General features: G+C 35.5%; 1 protein-coding gene across 6 annotated transcripts in view; it reads left to right on the top strand.

Moving 5' to 3' along the window:
* The window catches only part of LOC106874512 (intermembrane lipid transfer protein VPS13A), a 265,132-nt gene extending 251,205 nt beyond the window's left edge, over positions 1 to 13,927 (top strand). For all 6 annotated transcript variants that reach the window (XM_089365902.1, XM_089365901.1, XM_089365898.1 and 3 more), the window contains 8 exons: positions 831 to 994; positions 2,681 to 2,762; positions 5,040 to 5,127; positions 5,497 to 5,611; positions 6,767 to 6,861; positions 9,593 to 9,716; positions 10,448 to 10,525; positions 13,443 to 13,927. In XM_089365902.1, coding sequence (XP_089222028.1) covers positions 831 to 994; positions 2,681 to 2,762; positions 5,040 to 5,127; positions 5,497 to 5,611; positions 6,767 to 6,861; positions 9,593 to 9,716; positions 10,448 to 10,525; positions 13,443 to 13,484 — 788 coding nt within the window. In that variant the 3' untranslated portion in view covers positions 13,485 to 13,927. The remainder of the gene's footprint in view (positions 1 to 830; positions 995 to 2,680; positions 2,763 to 5,039; positions 5,128 to 5,496; positions 5,612 to 6,766; positions 6,862 to 9,592; positions 9,717 to 10,447; positions 10,526 to 13,442) is intronic.
* Positions 13,928 to 20,309: the final 6,382 nt, after the last annotated feature.

The raw sequence follows: 20,309 nt of genomic DNA, 5'->3' as shown, positions 1-20,309 counted from the left end.
TGTAATATTGTCGATTTGGGGGTGGCAAACAATAGATCTTGAAGCTCTTGAAGTTATAAATAATAGCATATGAATATTGGGTTGAAAACCCTTCCAGATAGAAAAAGTCGAAAGATGACCATGGTAGAATGCCTGTTATACCTACAGGAGATGTGAGTTTGAGTCCCATAAGCAACCTTCAACTTTTTCAACTCAATATTTCATCATTATCATCATCATCACCATCATCATTTAATGTCTGTTTTCCATGCTGACATGAGTTAGATGGTTTGACTGGAGTTGATAAGCTGGAGAGCTGCACCAGGCTCCAGTATGTTTTGGCTTGGTTTCTACAGTTGGAAGCCCTTTCTCATGCCAACCACTCTACAGAGTATACTGAGTGTCTTTTACGTGTCACCAGCACAAGTGCACTTTACATGTCGCTGACATGGGTGCCTCTTTATATGTCACTAGTACGGGTGCATTTTACATGTCACCAGCACAGGCCCCTTTTATATGTCACTGGCACAGATGCATTTTATGTGTCACTAGCACAGGTGTCTTTTACTTGTCACCGGCACAGGTGCCTAGCTTTACATGCTTCAAGATCCACTGTTCCAAAACAGAATTATTTAGTGTTCTTTTGAAAATTAATAAATTTTTATGACATCAACAAAATGTCGATTTTTTTTTTTTTTTTTTTTTTTTTTTTTTTTTTTTCAAATTAGAGATTGTTTTGATCTTTAGTCAGAGGTCAAACAATCTTTTCTGTTATTTTGCTTCTTAGAGGATATTTGTGTTCATCAATGCAATTCACACAAACAAACTGATTTTGTCTGTCTGTGGTGTAGGTGGTGCTGCGGGTGCTGTGTCAAGAATCACTGGAGCTATGGGAAAAGGTATTGCTGCCCTCACTTTAGATGATGAATATCAGAAGAAACGAAGAGAAGCTATGAATAAACGCCCTGCCAATGTCCGAGAAGGTTTTGCCCGTGGAGGAAAAGGACTTGTTATGGTAAGTCATCAAAGAAAATTTACCTCATCATTGACTTGGATCATCACCTTCATCACTGCTGTTATCATCATTACTACCACTGCCATCATCTACACCTATCTCTCCTCCTTGCACTCATCACTTTTGTTCACACCGCCGCTCTCTCTTTCTGCTGCTATGATCAGTTGGTGTTCACTCTGTGAATCGCCATGCAAGTGTTCATACACACCAACGTGGCCTGCTTTTTTCCTGCTGTCATTGGGGCAGCAGCTGTGCTTCTCTCCACTTCCTATCTACCATGCTGCCCTCAACTCAGATAAAACTACCCACCAAACTTAAGCATATTGCTAAGCAGAGGAAAACAAATCAATGAAGATTCCTTCTGTTTTCTTGTTGATTTGATAACAAACATGTATGTATGTAAAGCAAAACGCAAATACATCATCATCATCCTCACCATTTAATGTCTGTCCATTTTCCATGCTGGCATGGGTTTAAAAGTTTGAAAGACATTCACAGTTAGTATTATTAGGTTGATGCTCAAAGAAGGAATAAAAATTATAGAGTAAAAGTTATGTTTTAGACATGCTTCTTCATTGGATGATGGAAACACTGAAGAGAGAAAAACTAAAGGAGATTAAAAAAAAAAGAGAGCCAGGGGGAAAAAAACCAACATGGATTAGGTTCACTACATATATGTATATATATATATATATATATATATATATATATATATAATCATATATAATGACCATAAGATTGTCCCAGATGGTTCCCCAGTGAAACTCAAGTCCAGGTCCAGGCTAGGTTGTTTGCAGAAGACCAGCAGTCACCCACACATACCAGTTTCGTCTCTCCATGCTGCCAATGTTGTCCAAGGGAAAGGCATAGGCTGACACACCCTGGCAACACATTTCTACAGCTGAGTGAACTGGAACAACATGAAATAAAGTGTCTTGCGCAAGAACACAACACACAGCCCAGTCCAGGAATTAAACTCACAACCTCGAGATTGGAAGCCCAATGCTCAAATCACTAAGCCATATATCTGCACACACACACACACACACACACACACATACTTTATTTATTAAGGCTGCAAAAGCATCATAAAAGAAAACCGTTACTCAGAGTTTCACGTTCCCGTTTGTTGGACAGTTGTGATTAAGAGCCTTAATTACAACTGACTGACAAGCAGGAATGTTAAACTCTGAGTAACAGTTTTTTTGTGATGTTTTTGCAGCTTTAATAAAATAGCATATTACCTTCAGTATTCGAGTACTATTTTTTCCAACTTATTTTACATTTATGTGATTACTCGTGTGTGTGTGTGTGTGTGTGTGTATATATATATATCATCATCATCATCGTTTAACATCCGCTTTCCATGCTAGCAGGGGTTGGACGATTTGACTGAGGACTGGTGAACCGGATGCCTGCACCAGGCTCCAATCTGATCTGGCAGAGTTTATACAGCTGGATGCCCTTCCTAACGCCAACCACTCCGAGAGTGTAGTGGGTGCTTTTACATGCTACTGGCACGATTATGTGTGTGTGTGTGTGTGTGTGTATATATATATATATATATATATATATATATATATATATATATATATATATATATATATCTCCATACACACACATTATGTATGTATGTTTGTCTATGAATGTATGCATGTATAATATATTTGTTGCTTTGATTTGCAGGGTGTAGTCGATGGTGTTACTGGTATTGTACGAAAACCCATTGAAGGTGCCCAAAAGGAAGGTGTTGAAGGTTTCTTCAAGGGTAAGTGTAGATGATTATTTTAGTCTCTCAATTATTGTTCTTCTCAATTTTCCAAATCCATTCCTCCTTCAAATAATTACACTCTGTATGTTTACCATTCATCTTATCACTCTTAGATCCTCTGCTAAACTAAACTCTAAAACTCCTTTTTTCCCATCTAGGCCCTGTACTAAATAGTCTTTCCACGCCTTCTTGCCTTCCTTCCTTCTTTCCTTCCTTCCTTCCTTCCTTTCATTGCTTCCTAGATCTGTATCTCCTTTGGAAAATAAATAAAAAACCCACCAACCTATATTTTGCCTCCAACCAAGTTCAAAGTCAATTATATCAACTTCACCAAGTTCCATCCAATCTTGGATGACTTTATGAGTGGGTATCACTATCTTCAAATTTTTTTATTGCTTAGTTAGAAGAGAGGCCTGGCTCTCTATTGGTTATGACAAGTGTTCTAGTTAATTCAGTCAATCAAGCAGCCTGCTCATTCATGTGGCTGAGCACTCCACAGACACACATATCCTTAATGTAGTTCTCAAGGAAAATCAGAGTGACACAGAACGTTACAAGGCCGGCCCTGTGAATTACAGGTACAACTCACTTTTGCCAGCTGAAAGGAATGGACCAACAAGAAATAAAGTGTCTTGCTCAAGGACACAATGCACTGCTAGGATTCAGACTCACAACCTTATGATCATGAGCCAAATACTCTAACCACTAAGGTATGCCCCTTCACTCCATAAAAGTGAGATCTGGCCTGAGAGCTTGCAACCCGTGAACTCTGCTAAAGGTACCTAGGGACATGGCAGCAGTGTTAAACAGAGTGATGAATTAAGTTTTCTAGCCAAGTAAACCATGGCAAATTTAAATTCAGAACACAGACAGCTGAAACCAATCCCACATCACATTATCATGTTTGATGCTCTGCTGATTCAGCCAATCCACCACTTTAGATGGTACTTTATTGATCAACCCTGGAAGAATGAAAGGCAAATTTCACACAGCAGGAATTAAACTCAGAATGCAAAGAGCTGGAATATATACTCACTTACACCTTCTGCCTATTCTCTGCTTAATTACCATAGGTGATGGCATAAATGATGCACTGCATTTTAGATGTACCCCAATTTCAGCAGCACATATTCAAAGGAAAAAGCTTTTAGTGCATTAAAGCCTGTAATATTTAAAGCAGTCAGCCGGTAACTAGTGAACATTGTCAGTGATCTTTTATTTGTTTCAGTCGTTAGACTGTGGCCATGCTGGGGCACCACCTTGAAGAATTCTTAGTCAAATGAATCAACCCCAGTATTTATTTTTTAAAGCCCACTACTTATTCTATCAGTCTCTTTTGCTGAACTGCTAAGTTACGGTGACATAAACACACCAATACTGGTTGTCAAGCAGTGGTTGAGGACAAACACAGACACAATGGCACATAGATATATGGAAATATACAACAAGCTTTTTTAAGGTTCTGTCCACCAAATCCACTCAAAAGGCTTTGGTCGACCTGAAGCTAGAGTAGAAGACACTTGCCCTAAGTGCCATACAGTGGGACTGAACCCACAATCATGTGATCGGGAAGCAAACTTCTTACCATACAGCCATACCTGTGCTATCATAATTTCTTTTGCAGTACAAGTAATAATAATGTTTAAATAAATAGTATTATTACAGAGTCAGGCTAGGTAGAAGAGACTGTTTGGATTAAAATTAGTCTATAGTAGTGTCAGAGACAAAATTAATTTACGGGAGACCCAACTTTGCACATAGGACTCGGGGTGATTTATTTGAGTCAATTCTTTTGGCAAAAAGTGTGTTTTACATTCCATCAAATATGGTAATAATACAAAAATGTTGATTCACAGGTGATTGCATTTTGAGTACCAACCTATTAGTGAAACAGTCAATGGTCTCTATTGCATCATTAGTATTTTTGACTCACAGAAACATTCTTAACATTTAATATCTCAGTCCATTTAATATCTCAGTCCATTTAATTATAAATAAGTATGTACCATGGAAAGGTACAGTTCATTAATATTAATGTAAGTCTGTTGTGTTTAATAAGTTTGCAGTGAAGAATTCATATACTCTCCTAGGATAGGGTATCTTTCTTTGAATTACAGCATGAAGACTTCTTGGGCAGTCCCCCCAATAATCCAGTGATCTGTGGAATATTTCCAACTTTCTTGACTTTTATTGTGAAATCTTTTAACACATTATTTATGAGCAAACAATGCTATTCTGTTTAATCTGTTTTCTTTTATTTTAAACAAAACCTAGGTATTGGTAAAGGTTTAGTTGGTGCCGTAACACGCCCGACAAGTGGAGTGATTGACTTTGCTAGTAGCTCCCTTGACAGTATACGCAGGTTTGTATTAATAGTTCTGTTGTGTCTACTATTAGGAAATTGTCATTTTGTTGAGGTGTTTTAGCATTTATTTATGTGACAAGTTTCATCTTGCTTGTTAAATTGGATGTTGTGATTAAAAACTAAAACATGAAGATAATTTGTTCGAAAGAGTAAAATTTATCAGCAAAAATAAACTGAAACAAGTAGAACTGTGTTTTGTCATCAGTACAATAGAATAACTGTAACATAATGACTCTTTGGTCACTGGTCTAGCACCTTAGTCATGTAACAAATGTATAACAAGTTGTAATATAGTTGTTATCATAGTTGTTTCTTAACTGTTCCTAGGCTGGTTTTATTGTTTCCATTTTTTTGCTTTTTGTATAGAATTGCTGAAATGTCAGATGAGATCCGCCGTTTGCGCCCACCACGTCGATTCCATAATGACTTGATAATCCGGCCATACAATCATCAAGAAGCTGAAGGCTATGCAATTTTACAAGTAATGCTACTTAATATTTGAATCAATTCACTAAGAGAGAGACAGCTCTTTAAAATGTCAACAGATGAAGGGCTTTATTTGATAAGCTCAATAATAGGAACATCAGTGTTGCTTAGGAAACTAATATATCATGTTTCATAATATTTAGGGGTTTGTTTTATCTAGAACAGGGGTTCTCAACCATTTTTTACCTATGGACTCCTTTGATTACTATTTTATTCTGGTGGACCCCCATAGCCATTCAATGTTTAAAAGCTAGTTTTATTAAAACTTCTTTCGAAATTCCTATTTTGTTTTGCACACATTAACTTCTATAGGTTGAACCATATAAAATGTTAAAGAAAGAAACTTAGCAAAATTTTTCAGGGGCCCTTAAAATACTAGTGTGGATCCCCAGTTTACTATTTTGTTGTGTGGATCCCCAAAAATCTTATTTGGACCCTGGCTGAGAACCATTGCTCTAGAACATGTTGCTCAAGTAACACTCCACTTGTTCTTCTGAACATTAACTTTCTACTCATTTCTTTTTTCTGTAAAGGGAAGAAAATAATTGTTACATTGTTCATTTCCTAAGGTATTTATTTTACTTTATCAATCACCAGAAAGGTGAAAGGCTGAGCTAATTCCTTTAATATTTGAACATTTGAACTCAGAACAGTGAAATACTGAACTATATACAATAAAACATCCCTACTGTGTCAGACTGCCTGATGTTCATTTTCAACAAAAAAAAATATAATAATATCAATAATAAAACATTCAAAATGTTATACAAAAATTCAATTTTTTCTCCTTATAAGAAGAAAATCCAAGATTGTATTATTCTCTGTTTCATGTATTTCCAAATAACACTAGTGTTGTAATGTCTTGATCCAAGTGAAAATTGCTATTTTGACTCAGTATCAAAGAATCAGATATTTGGGGGGCCTTCTCTCTCTCTCTCTCTCTCTCTCTCTCTCTCTCTCTCTCTTTCTCTCTCTCTCTCTCTCTCTCTCTCTCTCTCTCTCTCTCTCTCTCTCTCCGCTCCCCAATTTACAGGCATGTTGCAGCCTCTTTGCAATATAACCTCTGAATGGGGATCTTTACATGTTTATTTGGTGGGTCCAGTTTATTTTAATCTAATCCCTTTTTGATGAAATTTTCTTCTAATTTCAGGAAACTGAGAAAGGAATTTATGCTGCCACTGATGAATATATTGCTCATGCTGTTGTAACTAAAGATGGAAAAAATGTTCTTTTAGTGACAGATAAGTAAGTTCAAAAAAATTGTAATGTTTTGTTTTTAATTTTTTTAGGTTGGCTTACATCAGTAGGTTACATTCAACCTTGTAGTGTGCAACCAATTGAGGCACTTGGTGTTAAATTGATATTTTTTCTTTCTTTCTTTCTTCCTTCTTCTTTTTCCTTCTTTCTTTTCTCATGTTTGTGCTTTCTTCTTTTTGGATTTGTATTTTAATGTGGTTTTCTTTATTATATATGTAATAAAATAAAAAATAGTTTTTAACGTAGCCAATTAAATGCTATTGTCAATACTATTAAGAAAATCAATAAACTTCAACAGACACTGTCTGCTATCAAAAGTACTGGTTAACTGCTATTCACACTGCATTGCCTAGAAGTCCAATGAATATTAGCAAATATTTTCTCACATATCCTCATGCATATTATAGCAAATATTCTGCTCAGTACCTCAGATTTGCTTTTCAGTTGCTTGACCATAACCACTTGAGCATGTCCATTAGTAGCTGACAATATTGGAAGTAGTGGGGGAGCATCATAGCTATGTGTTGAGAGGGAAAGTTTGAAGGAAATATTAGCCATTTTTCACATTTTTTAGGGATAAGCAAATAGGAAATAACAGTTGCTACCCAAAAACAAAAATTATGTTACACAGTTGTATCTGTAGCATTTGTGTGTGTGTGGGAGGGGGGATTAATATTTAGTATATTTCACCGATTAGAAGTTAGTTTAAACAATTTACAATCTGCAGTGAACAAAAATAAGTTCCCTGAGATCCGCAGTCTATTTTGATTCACTTTTCAAGCTAGTCCACTTAAACTATAGATACCCTTTAGACAAACATAAACTACACAATTCCCCATTTTACTACCCATTGTTTGTATCATATTCATGATTGACCAAAAATTTCAGACTTGACCTCTGCTGAATTCCCAATATAGTTAGGAATTGGCAAACCCCTTGTTAAAATTTGGTCAATCAGAATAAAGATAAGTCGTCAATGCTAAATGAAGCTGTTTACAAATGTTTGCTCATAGACAGTGCTATTTTAGGTGTTGTTTTGAATATTTTTCTTGTTTTATAATTTTGTGACCATTGAAAGAAATGAAGATAGTATGTTCTGCTGGATGTGTAATGTCAGTGTGCATACACAACAGAGTGTAAGTGCCCTGAGAGAAAAGTTGGACATAAGAAGCATCAGATGTGGCGTGCAAGAGAGACAACTGCACTGGTATGGTTATATGATGCGTATGGATGAGGATTGCTGTGTGAAGAAGTGTAACCTAACAGTGGAGGGAACCCGTGGAAGAGGTAGACCCAGGAAGACATAGGTGCTGAAGCATGACCTTCAAATGTTGGACCTTACAGAGGCAATGACAAGCAACTGAGACCATTGGAGATATGTTGTGCCTGAGAAGACCCAGCAAGTCAAATGAAATTGTAGTCGTGGCCAATGCCATTGTTGCATAACTGGCCCATTTAAAAAAGCACCCTTCAGTTGTTGGGCAATTTGCCATGCTTGTGTAGACCTGTTAAACCGAGTGAAATTGTAGTCATGGCTGATGATAGTGCTGCCTGACTGGCACCTGTGCTGGTGGTATATAAAAAGCACCATTCAAGCGTAACCGATGCCAGTGTCACCTGACTGGCACCTATGCCAGTAGCACGTAAAAAACACCATTCGAGCCTGGCCAATGCCAATGCCGCTTGACTGGCACCCATGACAGTGACACATAATAAGCACCATTCAAGTGTGACTGATGCCAGTGCCACCTGACTGGCTCCTGTACCAGTGGCATGTAAAAGCATCCACTACACTCTTGGAGTGGTTGACGTTAGGAAGGGCATCCAGCTGTAGAAACCTTGCGAAATTAGATTGGAGCCTGGTGCAGCCTCCCGGCTTACCAGTTCTCAGTCAAACCGTCCAATCCATGCCAGTATAGAAAGCAGACGATGTTGAAGCTCACTGCACTCAAATATTTCCAGAAAAAAAATAAATTACAAAATCATGGGTTATTTGTACCTGATGTGCTATTTCAACTTTTAGAAGATTCTGTTGAAGACAAGGTTTCAAGCATACTGTGATAAAAAGGAAGAGCTATGGTTCTTTGGTATTGAATTCACAGACTGCCAATTCCAAATATCACCATTTTCTGAGAGGTGTGTGTATTCTGGGTATGGAGCTCAGATCCAGACACTAGTTTTCTCCCTGCACTCAGTGGTGATAGAGTTAAACTATTTTTTTTTTTGTTAAAGTTGTTTCAACAGATATTCTATAGAAACTATAGCCAGCACTGATTTTTGCTATATTTCATATCGAGATGTCAGATATAAACAAGCAATGAGATCAGAAACAAAAGTGGGTAATTAGTGTATATACCATATTTCAGGGATTGTTGCCCCTTCATCAGCACTCGTCTAACCCACTCTTACCTCTGAACACATTGCTTATATAGTGGTGTTGTTAGATATACCAATTTACATATTAGACACATTCCTGGAACTGGTTTGTAAACATCAAAGATTTGTAGGTACATGGTACTTCGTTATGCAAACACAATATACTTTGAAGTGTACTAAATGTTTTTACAAGTCAGTACTACATTCTATTGTGTCAGCATGTTTTGACTTATCACAAAAATGGACCATTTATTTATGATTGATAAAAATAATTTTCAGTTGTATTTTGTCTTTGTTTTTTAATTAATATTTTCTACAACAACTCAATCATTATTTATTTCAGACGTCTCATATTTGCTAACCGTGGTGAAATCTTTGGCCACTGGGACTGTGAGTGGACACACCTTTATAGTGAACTTAGAGAGACTCCAAAATCTCATACAAAAGGAATAGAGATCATCCTGAAAGTAAGTACATTTCTGTATTTTTATTTCTTTTCTCTCCTCTACACTTATCAATAAAATTTTGGTTTCAAATTTTTGGCACAAGGCCAGTGATTTGGGGAGAGAGGGTAAGTTAATAACATCAACCCCACTGTTCAAATCGTACTTATTTTATCAACCATGAAAGTATAAAAAGCAAAGCCAACCTCAGCAGAATTTGAACTCAGTTTGAACAAGTTTGTTTCCCAACCACATGGTTCTGGGTTTGATGTCACCATGTGGCACATTGGGCAAGTGTTTTCTACTATAGCCCTAGGCCGACCAAAGCCTTGTGAATGGATTTGGTAGATGGAAAACTGAAAGAAGCTTACTGTGTATGAATATATATGTGTGTGTGTGTGTTCTTATGGAAGATTAAAACTGAAAAATACCATTACATAAGCAGTGTTCTTCATTTCCAATCTTCCATGAAAACACACAGAAATATTACCTGGACTGGCAACTGGAAAGGCATTTGGCTATGGAAATTCTGCCTCAATAAACTTCATTTGACCCATGCCTGCATGGAAAAGTAAATGTTAAAATGATGGTGATGACGATAATGATATATTGACTTACCAACTTGTTTGTATGAATTCATTTTCAATATAATAGATTAAAGTTGATCGTTAAATAGAGCATAAATCAATTAATCGAATATTTATGCTTTATCTGCCATAATTATTTTATCTAGAGAATGTTAACTTTATTTGCAGGAGAAGGAGAAAAAGAAATTCTTTGGCAGCAATCTGCCGAAAAAGGTTGTGATGATACAAGATCAAAAAGTGAAAGAGGTAAGTGTGTGTGTGTGTGTTGTTAGTAGTATGAGTTCTAGACAAAAATTTCCTCCAGTGTACACCATCTATAGTGTTAAGTCCCTACTTGTGGATCACATGATGCTTAGCAACAATGGTTTTGTCACTAAAATAGGATAATTTTAGGAAGCTCATATCAGATTTGGAAGTACAGACCTTGTTATGAAATTTACTGACTTCAGCATTGTTCAAATGCAGTCATTTGGTAAAAGATGAAGGATGGCCATTGTTTATTAAGAACTTGTGGAACCACTTTGTGTTGGTAGCTTTGTCAGCATTATGGGGTGTGCCCTATCTAATTGCCCCATCAACAACTTCAAAATGTGCTTGGTATATGAGGTTGCCTGCAGCAAATGTGATGCATCCTACATTGGGAGCACCACCAGAAAACTGCACATTTGCATCAAGAACATATGCACAAAAACACTTCAAACCACAAACCCCTACAGAAGTGCCAGACCTAGGATTTCACAGTATCTATCAGGGATGTTCACAGACAATTTTAGAAACATCAAGGCCATCCTTATTAAAAAGCTGAGACCAGGTTTAAAAACAGAAAAGAGCTACATGAAGCAGATTGGTTGTTATAACAACACCAATCTACTTGTCACCATCTTCCTCTCCTACATATTTGGGCAATGATCTATTCCATCATTCATTTCTCCATGTGTCCTGAGGAAGAGGTCATAATCCCAAAATATAAGGTAAAACTGTTGTCCTATTTTCACTTTTTCACTTTTGTTATTTGCTTATTAGAAGTAATATTACATAATGATTCACCCTAACTATTCTATTTTAATGTATACATATATTGCAACCATGCCAGAGCATCACTTTCCATAAAGATGAAATAGTATAATAATAGGCAATATGATGTTTTTGATGTTCAGACCCTGATCAGCCTTGGACTAGAAGGCTTATCAAAGACGCTCCATTCTGTCCCAGTACATCTAAAAATACAATATCTTAATGTGTCTTTCACTGTTGCTATCATCTAGTCACAAGTTCGTAGTGATCCCATTAATTTTGGGGTCACACATGTTTATAATGGACCCATTAATTTTATAATTGTTAATGCTGCTATCTTTTAAACTCCAGATATATTCATACAGTGAAGTAGGGAGGCATCTAAGTGTCTGAATGTATACATAGCTTTTGAGTGTCATTTTTTTTTAAGAGATTTGAAATGGTAAATATGAGGGCTATGGAAATTACATGAGGAAGAAGAGTTTTGTGAGTTCATATTAAAAAGATTTCTTGTTTATAACTGGCTCTTGAAGTGGTGAATATTTTTATTCAGCTGTAACCCACCCTAATGTTTTGTTTTGTTATTAAATATATTGATGTTTATGATCTATGAAATTTAGAAGAATTAGAAACAGCCTTCTCTCACAAACAGGAATGGCACAGTATACCTATGTCGCCATAAGCAGGCTCAGATACTATCTTGGCCCTGCTACACTTTACCCAATGGAACATCAAGAATGTGATAGATAAAGGGAGAGAGGGTTGCATCATACTCTGCTGGTACTTTATCAACCCTGAAAAGATGAAAGGCAAAGTTGATTTCAGTTAGATTTGAACTCAGAGAGCCAGAATATTACAACACATGATATCCAATGTTCTAATGACTCTGCTAATCAGTAACTTTTGAAGTGAGTGTGTATATATATGCATGCACGTGTATATAGATGGGTGTGCTTGTGTGTAATATATAAATATCCATACACACTCACACATACACAGATTATTTGCTTACATCTTACAACTGGAGTTATCAATATACACTTGTAATGGAAGTGTTTACAATTAATAAATTTATCTGTGTGGTAACTAGAAATTTTAATCTACACCAGAGTTTCATACAACTTGTACTGAGACAAACTGCATTCATCTCTTCCATTGCTAAACTTAACAACTTGTCTTGCATATAGATAATGTTTGAGGTCCAAATAAATCATCATTTCAAAAATATGTTATGTTTTCATGTCTTTAGTGTCATCTGGTCAGGCAACTTGCCTAGACCAATGCAACTCCTCTATGCAAACGTCCTGATCAAGCAATGTGGCATGAACATCTGGTTTGGGTTTTAGTCATACTGGTCTTTCACTTGCTAAAATATCTCATCTGCACATGCCACAACTGTAGATGATAGTAGTTCACTAACTGAACTGGTTGATCCTAACCATTCATGGTTTGTTATCTGTTCATCTGCTCAGCATTTAGTGATATTCGCCATTGATTCCTTAAGATTCATTTGCCAAAATAGTTCACATCCATCATGCTGCATCCCATCATTTCAATAAACCCTGACTTGGGTAGTTACGTGCTATTTAACCCATAGCTGGAATCCTGACAGGTTCTACTACTCTGGGTCAGAGTAGACCTGGAAACAATAGTGGCTAAGAGGTGGTCCCATACTTCTCAAAACTCTGGAATTCTTGAGCCAGGGGCCCCACTACCAGATGCAGTTTAAAATCGTATCCATTTACTTCTAAAGCATGCAAACAAGTTAATAAAGAAATGAATGGTTTTTTTTTTTTTTTACTATTTGTGATCCACTTTCAGGATATGGCGAATACATTGTCATTTTCAAGAATGTGATATGCTTTCATGTCTTTCGTATCATGTGTAAAACATACATAAGCAAGAGAGATAGCAATTGCTTGCATGTTTTAAGCAAGATTAAAATGTGCAGTTGCCATGTGTGTGTGAGTGAGCTTGTGAGAAATCAGAAGTAAACTGACTAAATAAATTATCAATTTTTTTACTTTAATATTTATAAGAAAATTGCCTTTATTGACCAATCGTTTTAATCCTTTTTATTTCTTCTTTTATGCTGACCAGTTGTTGTAGCCTAACATATGTGACTTTCATTATCTCCTTTTAATTGCAGTGGATTCTCACCAAGATCACTGAAGCCATGGCCCGTGCTTAAAGTACTTACCATGGATACACAGTCGAAAAGTTAGTCATATATAAGTCTATCCCTAAAGAGATTTTGAAATGAAGTCTCTAATTGCTGCCTCTGCTGCTGTTTCTTCCAACAGGTCTTTCCTGTTGCTTGCCTTTTGTTAAAGAAAAAAATATACAGATCTTTGCTCTCCTCATGCTCATGAAACTGAAAGGAAATGTTCCAGAAATTGCTGCTACTTAATGCTCATGCAAAATTAACTGAGATTGCTCTTGCTCAAATAAATCTACATGTCTGTGTGTCACTTGTCAATATCTTTGCTGATGAAAAGGAAGAGAAATCTGTTTATCTATCTTCTTTTTCAGTTTTGGAAAAGATAGTTGTTTATTTTACAAGTAAATATTGTGATTTGTGTAAATAGTTATTTCACTATTAAATAAATTTTTTTAAAATAGCAAAAAATAAAATCAGCCATTCAATTTAATTGCTTTAATTTTTAAATAAAATACTTACAAATTATATATATATATATATATATATATATATATTCTTATAATAGTAACAAATATATTTGAAATGTTCCATATATGCTTCAGTAGAATATATAGTCAGTCTATCATACATATATATAGTGCAGCTATGTTGGGGAGATACTATGTATAACATACATACTTAGTAGATATGTAAAACACTTCTTTTTAATTGTTTACTCAAAAGAAAATAGAAAAGATTCAGCTTTCAAATTATCTACTACACAATGCTTTGTCTTCATTATATCAATGCGCAAACCAATCACCGAGATGCAAAGTACAATTCTAGATACACCCAGCAAAATGCTGCACTACAGCCTAAGAGATATATATATGAACACATGCAAGCAAGCACATATATTTTATTTTCAACTTAATTCAGTGCCTTTTTTTTAGCTTTCAAAAGAAAAAGAAGAAGAAAAAAAACAAGAAAAAAAGAGAAAGTGCCTAGCTGCGTGTGTTGTGCTGAAAGACATAAACGATGGAACTATTAGTTTATGCCAAATGTAAACCTCTACATATTCAGCCAATGTCACCAGCTTCTATATGTTTAGTTACTGTTCTATAGTTTCTGCTAAACACTTTGCAATACTTATAGGGTATAATTCATCAACACAGTACCATTTTATTTTGGTGAGATAGCTGGGGAATGTGATACTATTTAATGTACAGCTGCTATTGCTATGTTATAAACTTTTAGTTTATTATTGTTGTTGCCTGTTACTATACAGGAGTATAACTATTCTGTGAAACAAAATGTATGTTATAACTCTTAAAAGTCATTTCCAACTACTTTCCTTAGTCACTGCCATGCCATGTATATAGTTTTTAGTTACATCAACGAACTAGGAAAAGCTTGTAATATCTTGATTTATTTAAAGCTTCTTTCTTATTGCTCTCCCATTCATCACTAGACAAAACATTTGCATATAGGTTCAGCTATTCTTAGCAACCACTGTAATTAAAAGAATGAAAGAAATAGTAATAAACTATACAAATTTATTGCTTTCATATTTTCTTAATAACACAAACTAATCCTCAAGAAATATTTTAATGACAGCACGTTAGATATTATGAGGTGTATATTCCTGTCACTATCATTCACACACACACACTTTCCACAGAGTATTTATCGTAATTTCACAATCTGTAACCAGCTTTGGTTCAAATTTGCCAATGTTTTACTTTCATGGCTCCTAATAATCCCTCAAAATATATTGCATTCTTTCTGTTTATTACTAATCTTTCAACTGTGAAGTTATTATGTTTGTTTGGAAATGTGTCCTGTGTGTCTGTGTATATGTATCCTATGTGTATGTGTTGTTTTAATTCCATGACTGTCTCCCTGCTCTACATCTCACCTGGCTGTTGTACTGGCTGAATAAACCCAGTTATTTTGTTTTATTTTTGATGGCTTCATATTACAATCCCACCATGTACCAAACAATCATTTCACTGGAAATTGGTTCTTATCTCTGTGTTCTATGTTACCTATTAAACTAGTGGCTGCTTTATAATTCCAACTTTTAAAGATTGAAACTTGTACTCGGTTTCATGGAAAGATGAAATAAATTACATATCTTGTTTATGATCTCCACTCTAGTGAATAGATTGACAGTAACAATTGTTTAAAATGATTTATTCCGCCCAACTTCTGCTTAATTTGATTTCCTTTTGCCTACTTCAAACATTTCATTCAAACATTGAAAATATATATAGGGAAGTTTCTATCAGTAACTGATAAATTTTTCATGCATTTTTGTTTCTTTTGTAAGAAGTTAGTTTGTTGGTAAAAGACAGAAATTGAAGTAGGGATATATTAATTTATCTTTCGTCTTCTTACCTGTTTAACATTACAATTTTAAGTTAACTTTGCTGACAATCTGTGAAGCTAATGTTATGAGCTGGATTATAGAAAAACAAACTAATTTTGGAACTTTTTCATATCTTACAGTTAAGCTGTTTTAGTCAATACAAAAATTATAAATGGTATTAAGTTGGTCCTCATCACTTGATATGAATAAGAAAATCCTGTCTTTATAACAAATGGAGTTAAAGACATAATATTCTATTAGAAATAAGTTTAAGAGTGGCTGCTCTCTTCACAACCAAGAATATTCAGATATAGTTCAATTTATATAACATTAAATTTAGAGATTACATATTAAATTCAACACTCAGTCATAATATCTAAGTTTCTTGATTAAATCAAAAGAGAATTTTCTTCATATCAGTAATTTTTACTTGGTTTTTCACTTTTTCACACCAAAGAAAAAAGTAAAATTCAGGGCAATTTGTTATTCTGTTTTAAGTATAACTAAATGACAGCGTTTTATTATTTACTATCTTCTCAAATTAAATCAACCCCTTTCTTTTTAATGCTGTAGCAAAAATTGTTTTCCTTTTGCTCCTTGTTAATGGAATCCTGTGGTATGGATCTTATCTAGAAACTGCTGAAACATGTCTAGAAACATTAATTCCAACCATTAATCTCCATTAGCACACTTTCTTATACTGACTACAAAAATAAAACAAGTCAATCAGATAGGACCCAGACTAATAAAGTAACTCTGTTATGAAAATGTTCAAAAATACTGGCACTTTTCAAAGAAACTAAAGTTTGAATATCTCTTGTAGTAACTACTGTAGAGTCTTTATTACAAGAAATAATTCAACAAAGGAGCAAGCTAGACTTTATTTTTGACTGCTTCCTTATTTATAGATGCAATATAAAATGGTTCATTATATGGAATCTATGGACATGGAACTGTTGAAATTTTAGGGTTTTGTTTCTGATTTTTTTTTTCTTCTGTTTGTCTCTTTTTTTTATTAGTTCATTTCATAGTAATAACTGTATCAATTTGTAAACCTTTCAAAATTTTGGCGGGAAAAATTGTCATATTTCTATGAAAAAAGAAATTTTGCCAGTGAAGAAGTCAAAGCTACTGACTTTTGTAAAGTATTTTATGTTGTTTCATAAACAATAAAGATCATTGTTTATAGCCAAAAATGTTGGTTTTTGTGTCATTTTTTTTTTCTTTGTTCATATACACAAAGGCATGACTCATTGCTTTTAAAGAAGCATATAATCAACACTTGATTTCATATTCTTTTACTGTAAGAAAGAAACCTTGCATAATGAGCAATATCTCTGCTAAGTTTCAAGCAAATGACTAAAATGATAACCAAAATAATTATTGATGTATATTTTCTACAGTTGGATGTCCTTCCTGTCACCAATTCTCACCTGTTTCCATGTCAGATAATATTTCTCCATAGCCAGACCCAGACAGGTTTTCACAGAGTATTGGAAACAAAGGAACCCACTTGTATGACAGTGACACATATTTTCAACTATCATGTAATGTCAAGATAAGGAAACACTAACACACACAGGCACACACACAAGTATGACCTCAAGACCCTGAGACTTACGGAGGAGATGACTACGGACCTAGATATCTGTCCTTGCTGCCGTCAAGAAGACCTGTCTACCATAGCAGAATTGATACCGGTGTTGGTGCTACATAAAAAGCATCCAGCATACTATACAAAGTGGTTGGTGTTAGGAAGGGCATCCAGCCATAGAAACCATGCCAGAACAGACAATATGGAGCTTGGTGCAGCCCCTGACGTATCAGCTCTAGACTGTCCAACCCATGCCAGCATGAGAAACGGACGTTAGATGATGATGATGATGATGATATATACATGTGGGGAAAGTGTGTGTGTGTATATATATATATATATATATATACACAACAGATTATTGGTGTAAGTTTGACTAGTTCTAAAGTTTGGACTGATTACTTGATAATAAAACTGATTTCCTCAGTCTCACCAATAAGCAAGAGCAATGCTGTTTAGTCTGTTTTAATCATTTATGTTAACAGTTACACATTCAAAGTAATAATTCTTACACAGGCACAAGGGGAGAAATTTTTTGTGAAGGAACTGTTGATTATCTCAACTGCAGTATTTGACTGGCGTTTTGTCTTATCAACACAAGAATGATGATATTTGAACTCGAAGAATCTGCTTCACTCTTGGATTGATCTAATCGACTGGCCCCCTCCCCAAAAATTTCGGGCCTTGTGCCTAGAGTAGAAAAGATATTCTTGTTCTGCCTCCCATCCTTTTCTCCTTAATGATCTCCTCATAGCTCATATACCTTTCCCCACTTTCCTTATACCTTCCTTCCTTTCTTTGTCTCCCTACTTTCCTCTTTCTCTTTAGCATAGTAATTTTTTCTCTCACAATGCACACATACACCTCTACAAACTGTCTATATATCCTCCACTCCCTCCCCCCCTCTCTCTCTCTCTCTTCACTCACAAACACACAAATGCATGGAAGATCGTTTCCACATTTAGCTGACACAAGATGTAAATTTCATATCGCAGGCCAATCTAAGGGACATAACTCTGAAACAACTTTATCCAACATAACACATTTCACTGAGTTTTTTTTCTTTTTTCGATTCTCTCTGATTTTTACTGCAGCTAAAGAATGGAACTTGTCGACCAGATATTTTCTTGTGAACTGCCAGTAGAAAAGAGCCCAAGCTTTATATTTACAACTGACTATGTCTGATGAGTATTTGATTAGTCTTCCCTTATTTTACTCGTCTCAATCATTGGACTGCGGTTAGGCTGGGCACTGTTTTCAATGGCTTTTAATTGAACAAATCGACCACAGTACTTAATTTTTGAAGTTTGGTACTTATTTTCTCGGCCTCTTTTTCCCAAAATGCAAAGATCGGGAACACACACTCACACATATAGGCGTAGTTATGTGGCAAGAAGTTTACTTCCAAACTATATGATCTTAGGTTCAGTCCCATTGCGTGGCATTTTGGGCAAGTGTCTTCTCCTAAAGTGCTGGTCTGAGCAAAGCTTTGTGAGTGGATCGGAAACTGAACGAAGTTCATCGTGCATGTGTCTGTATATCTGTGTGTGTTTGTGTTTGTCCGCCATCACCGCTCGCCAACCAGTGTGTTTCTTTACATGCCCATAAGTAGCTGTTCGGCAAGAGAGACCGATAGAATTAGGCTTTAAAAGGGTTTTTTAAAAGTACTGGAATCGATTCATTCGACTTAAACCCTTCAAGGCGTTACCCCAGTATGATTGCAATCTAATAATCGAAAAGTAAAAAATACACACTCACGGATATTCACATCTAACTAAATTCGCTCACAAGACAATTGGTCTGTCCACACGTCTAAGAGGTCGTGCTGTGAGGCTGAACCCGAAACAATGAGATTGCAAAGAGAGTTTAACTACAGTCACGTCAGCGGCTTACTGAAACTAATTTGAAGAGATATTGCTTTAAAAACTCCAAAATATGATTATTTTATAATCAGGTTATATAATTTTAAAAACTTTTGGGCAGGGTTTCGTATCAGGATGCCCACATAAGTTGGTTTTTTACAATTTCTTTTTCACCAAGGCTTTGGAAACGAGTGGGGAGAGCACCTTTTTATGACAATTTTTTTTTTTTTTTTATCTATAACTCTTTTTTCATTTCACCACCACCATCCGGACCGATTTTGGCCCAATTTTTTTTTGCACAACGCACTGATCCGAAATCCCGCCAATATTTTTTTCCTTTCGTGTGTGTATAAACTTTTTTTTTTTTGTATAAACATTTTTTAGAAAATTAATGTTTATATCCAAAGCTACTGCTTGCATTTTTAGTTTGGTTTCTTACTTCCACCTCTACTGAACAAAAGAAAAAATACATTTGGAGGAGCACATAACTCTTGAATTGACACATCACATTTCCCTACCCTTATAAACCTAATAACATTGGTACCTAGTCAAATGAAATCAAGTTGGTCGAGCACAAAATGATAGATCCTGAAGATAAGTTCCCATTGATCGAAGTCGGAGTCCTGGTTATTATTTCCAGTTGCAACTATCTCATGGTATTCTCCATTATCATTACCTTTCGGAAAACATGAACATTACAATATCTAATTCCTCATTACAACCTATAAATAGACAATCTTGTGCCTAGTCAAAAAGAAAAGCAAGTGTGCTTGTGTGGTTAAGAAGCCCATTTTGCAACCATATGGTTTCAGGTTCAGTCCCACTGCGCAGCACTTTGAGCAAGTGTTTACTATAAACCCCGACCAACCAATACCTTGTGCATGAATTTGGTAGGTAAAACCTGTGTGGAAGCCTGTCATGTGTTTGTGATTGTTTGTCCCCCACCCAGCCACTGCTCAACAACTTGTGTTGGTTTATTTAGCAGTTCAGCAATAAAGACCAATAAAATTAGTACCCGACTTAAAAAATATGTGTTGAGCTCAATCTGT

Source organism: Octopus bimaculoides, chromosome 18 (assembly GCF_046866305.1).
Source record: "Octopus bimaculoides isolate indiv1 chromosome 18, ASM4686630v1, whole genome shotgun sequence".
In the NCBI taxonomy this organism is placed as follows: domain Eukaryota; kingdom Metazoa; phylum Mollusca; class Cephalopoda; order Octopoda; family Octopodidae; genus Octopus; species Octopus bimaculoides.
This window is presented reverse-complemented; position numbering and strand designations above follow the sequence as displayed.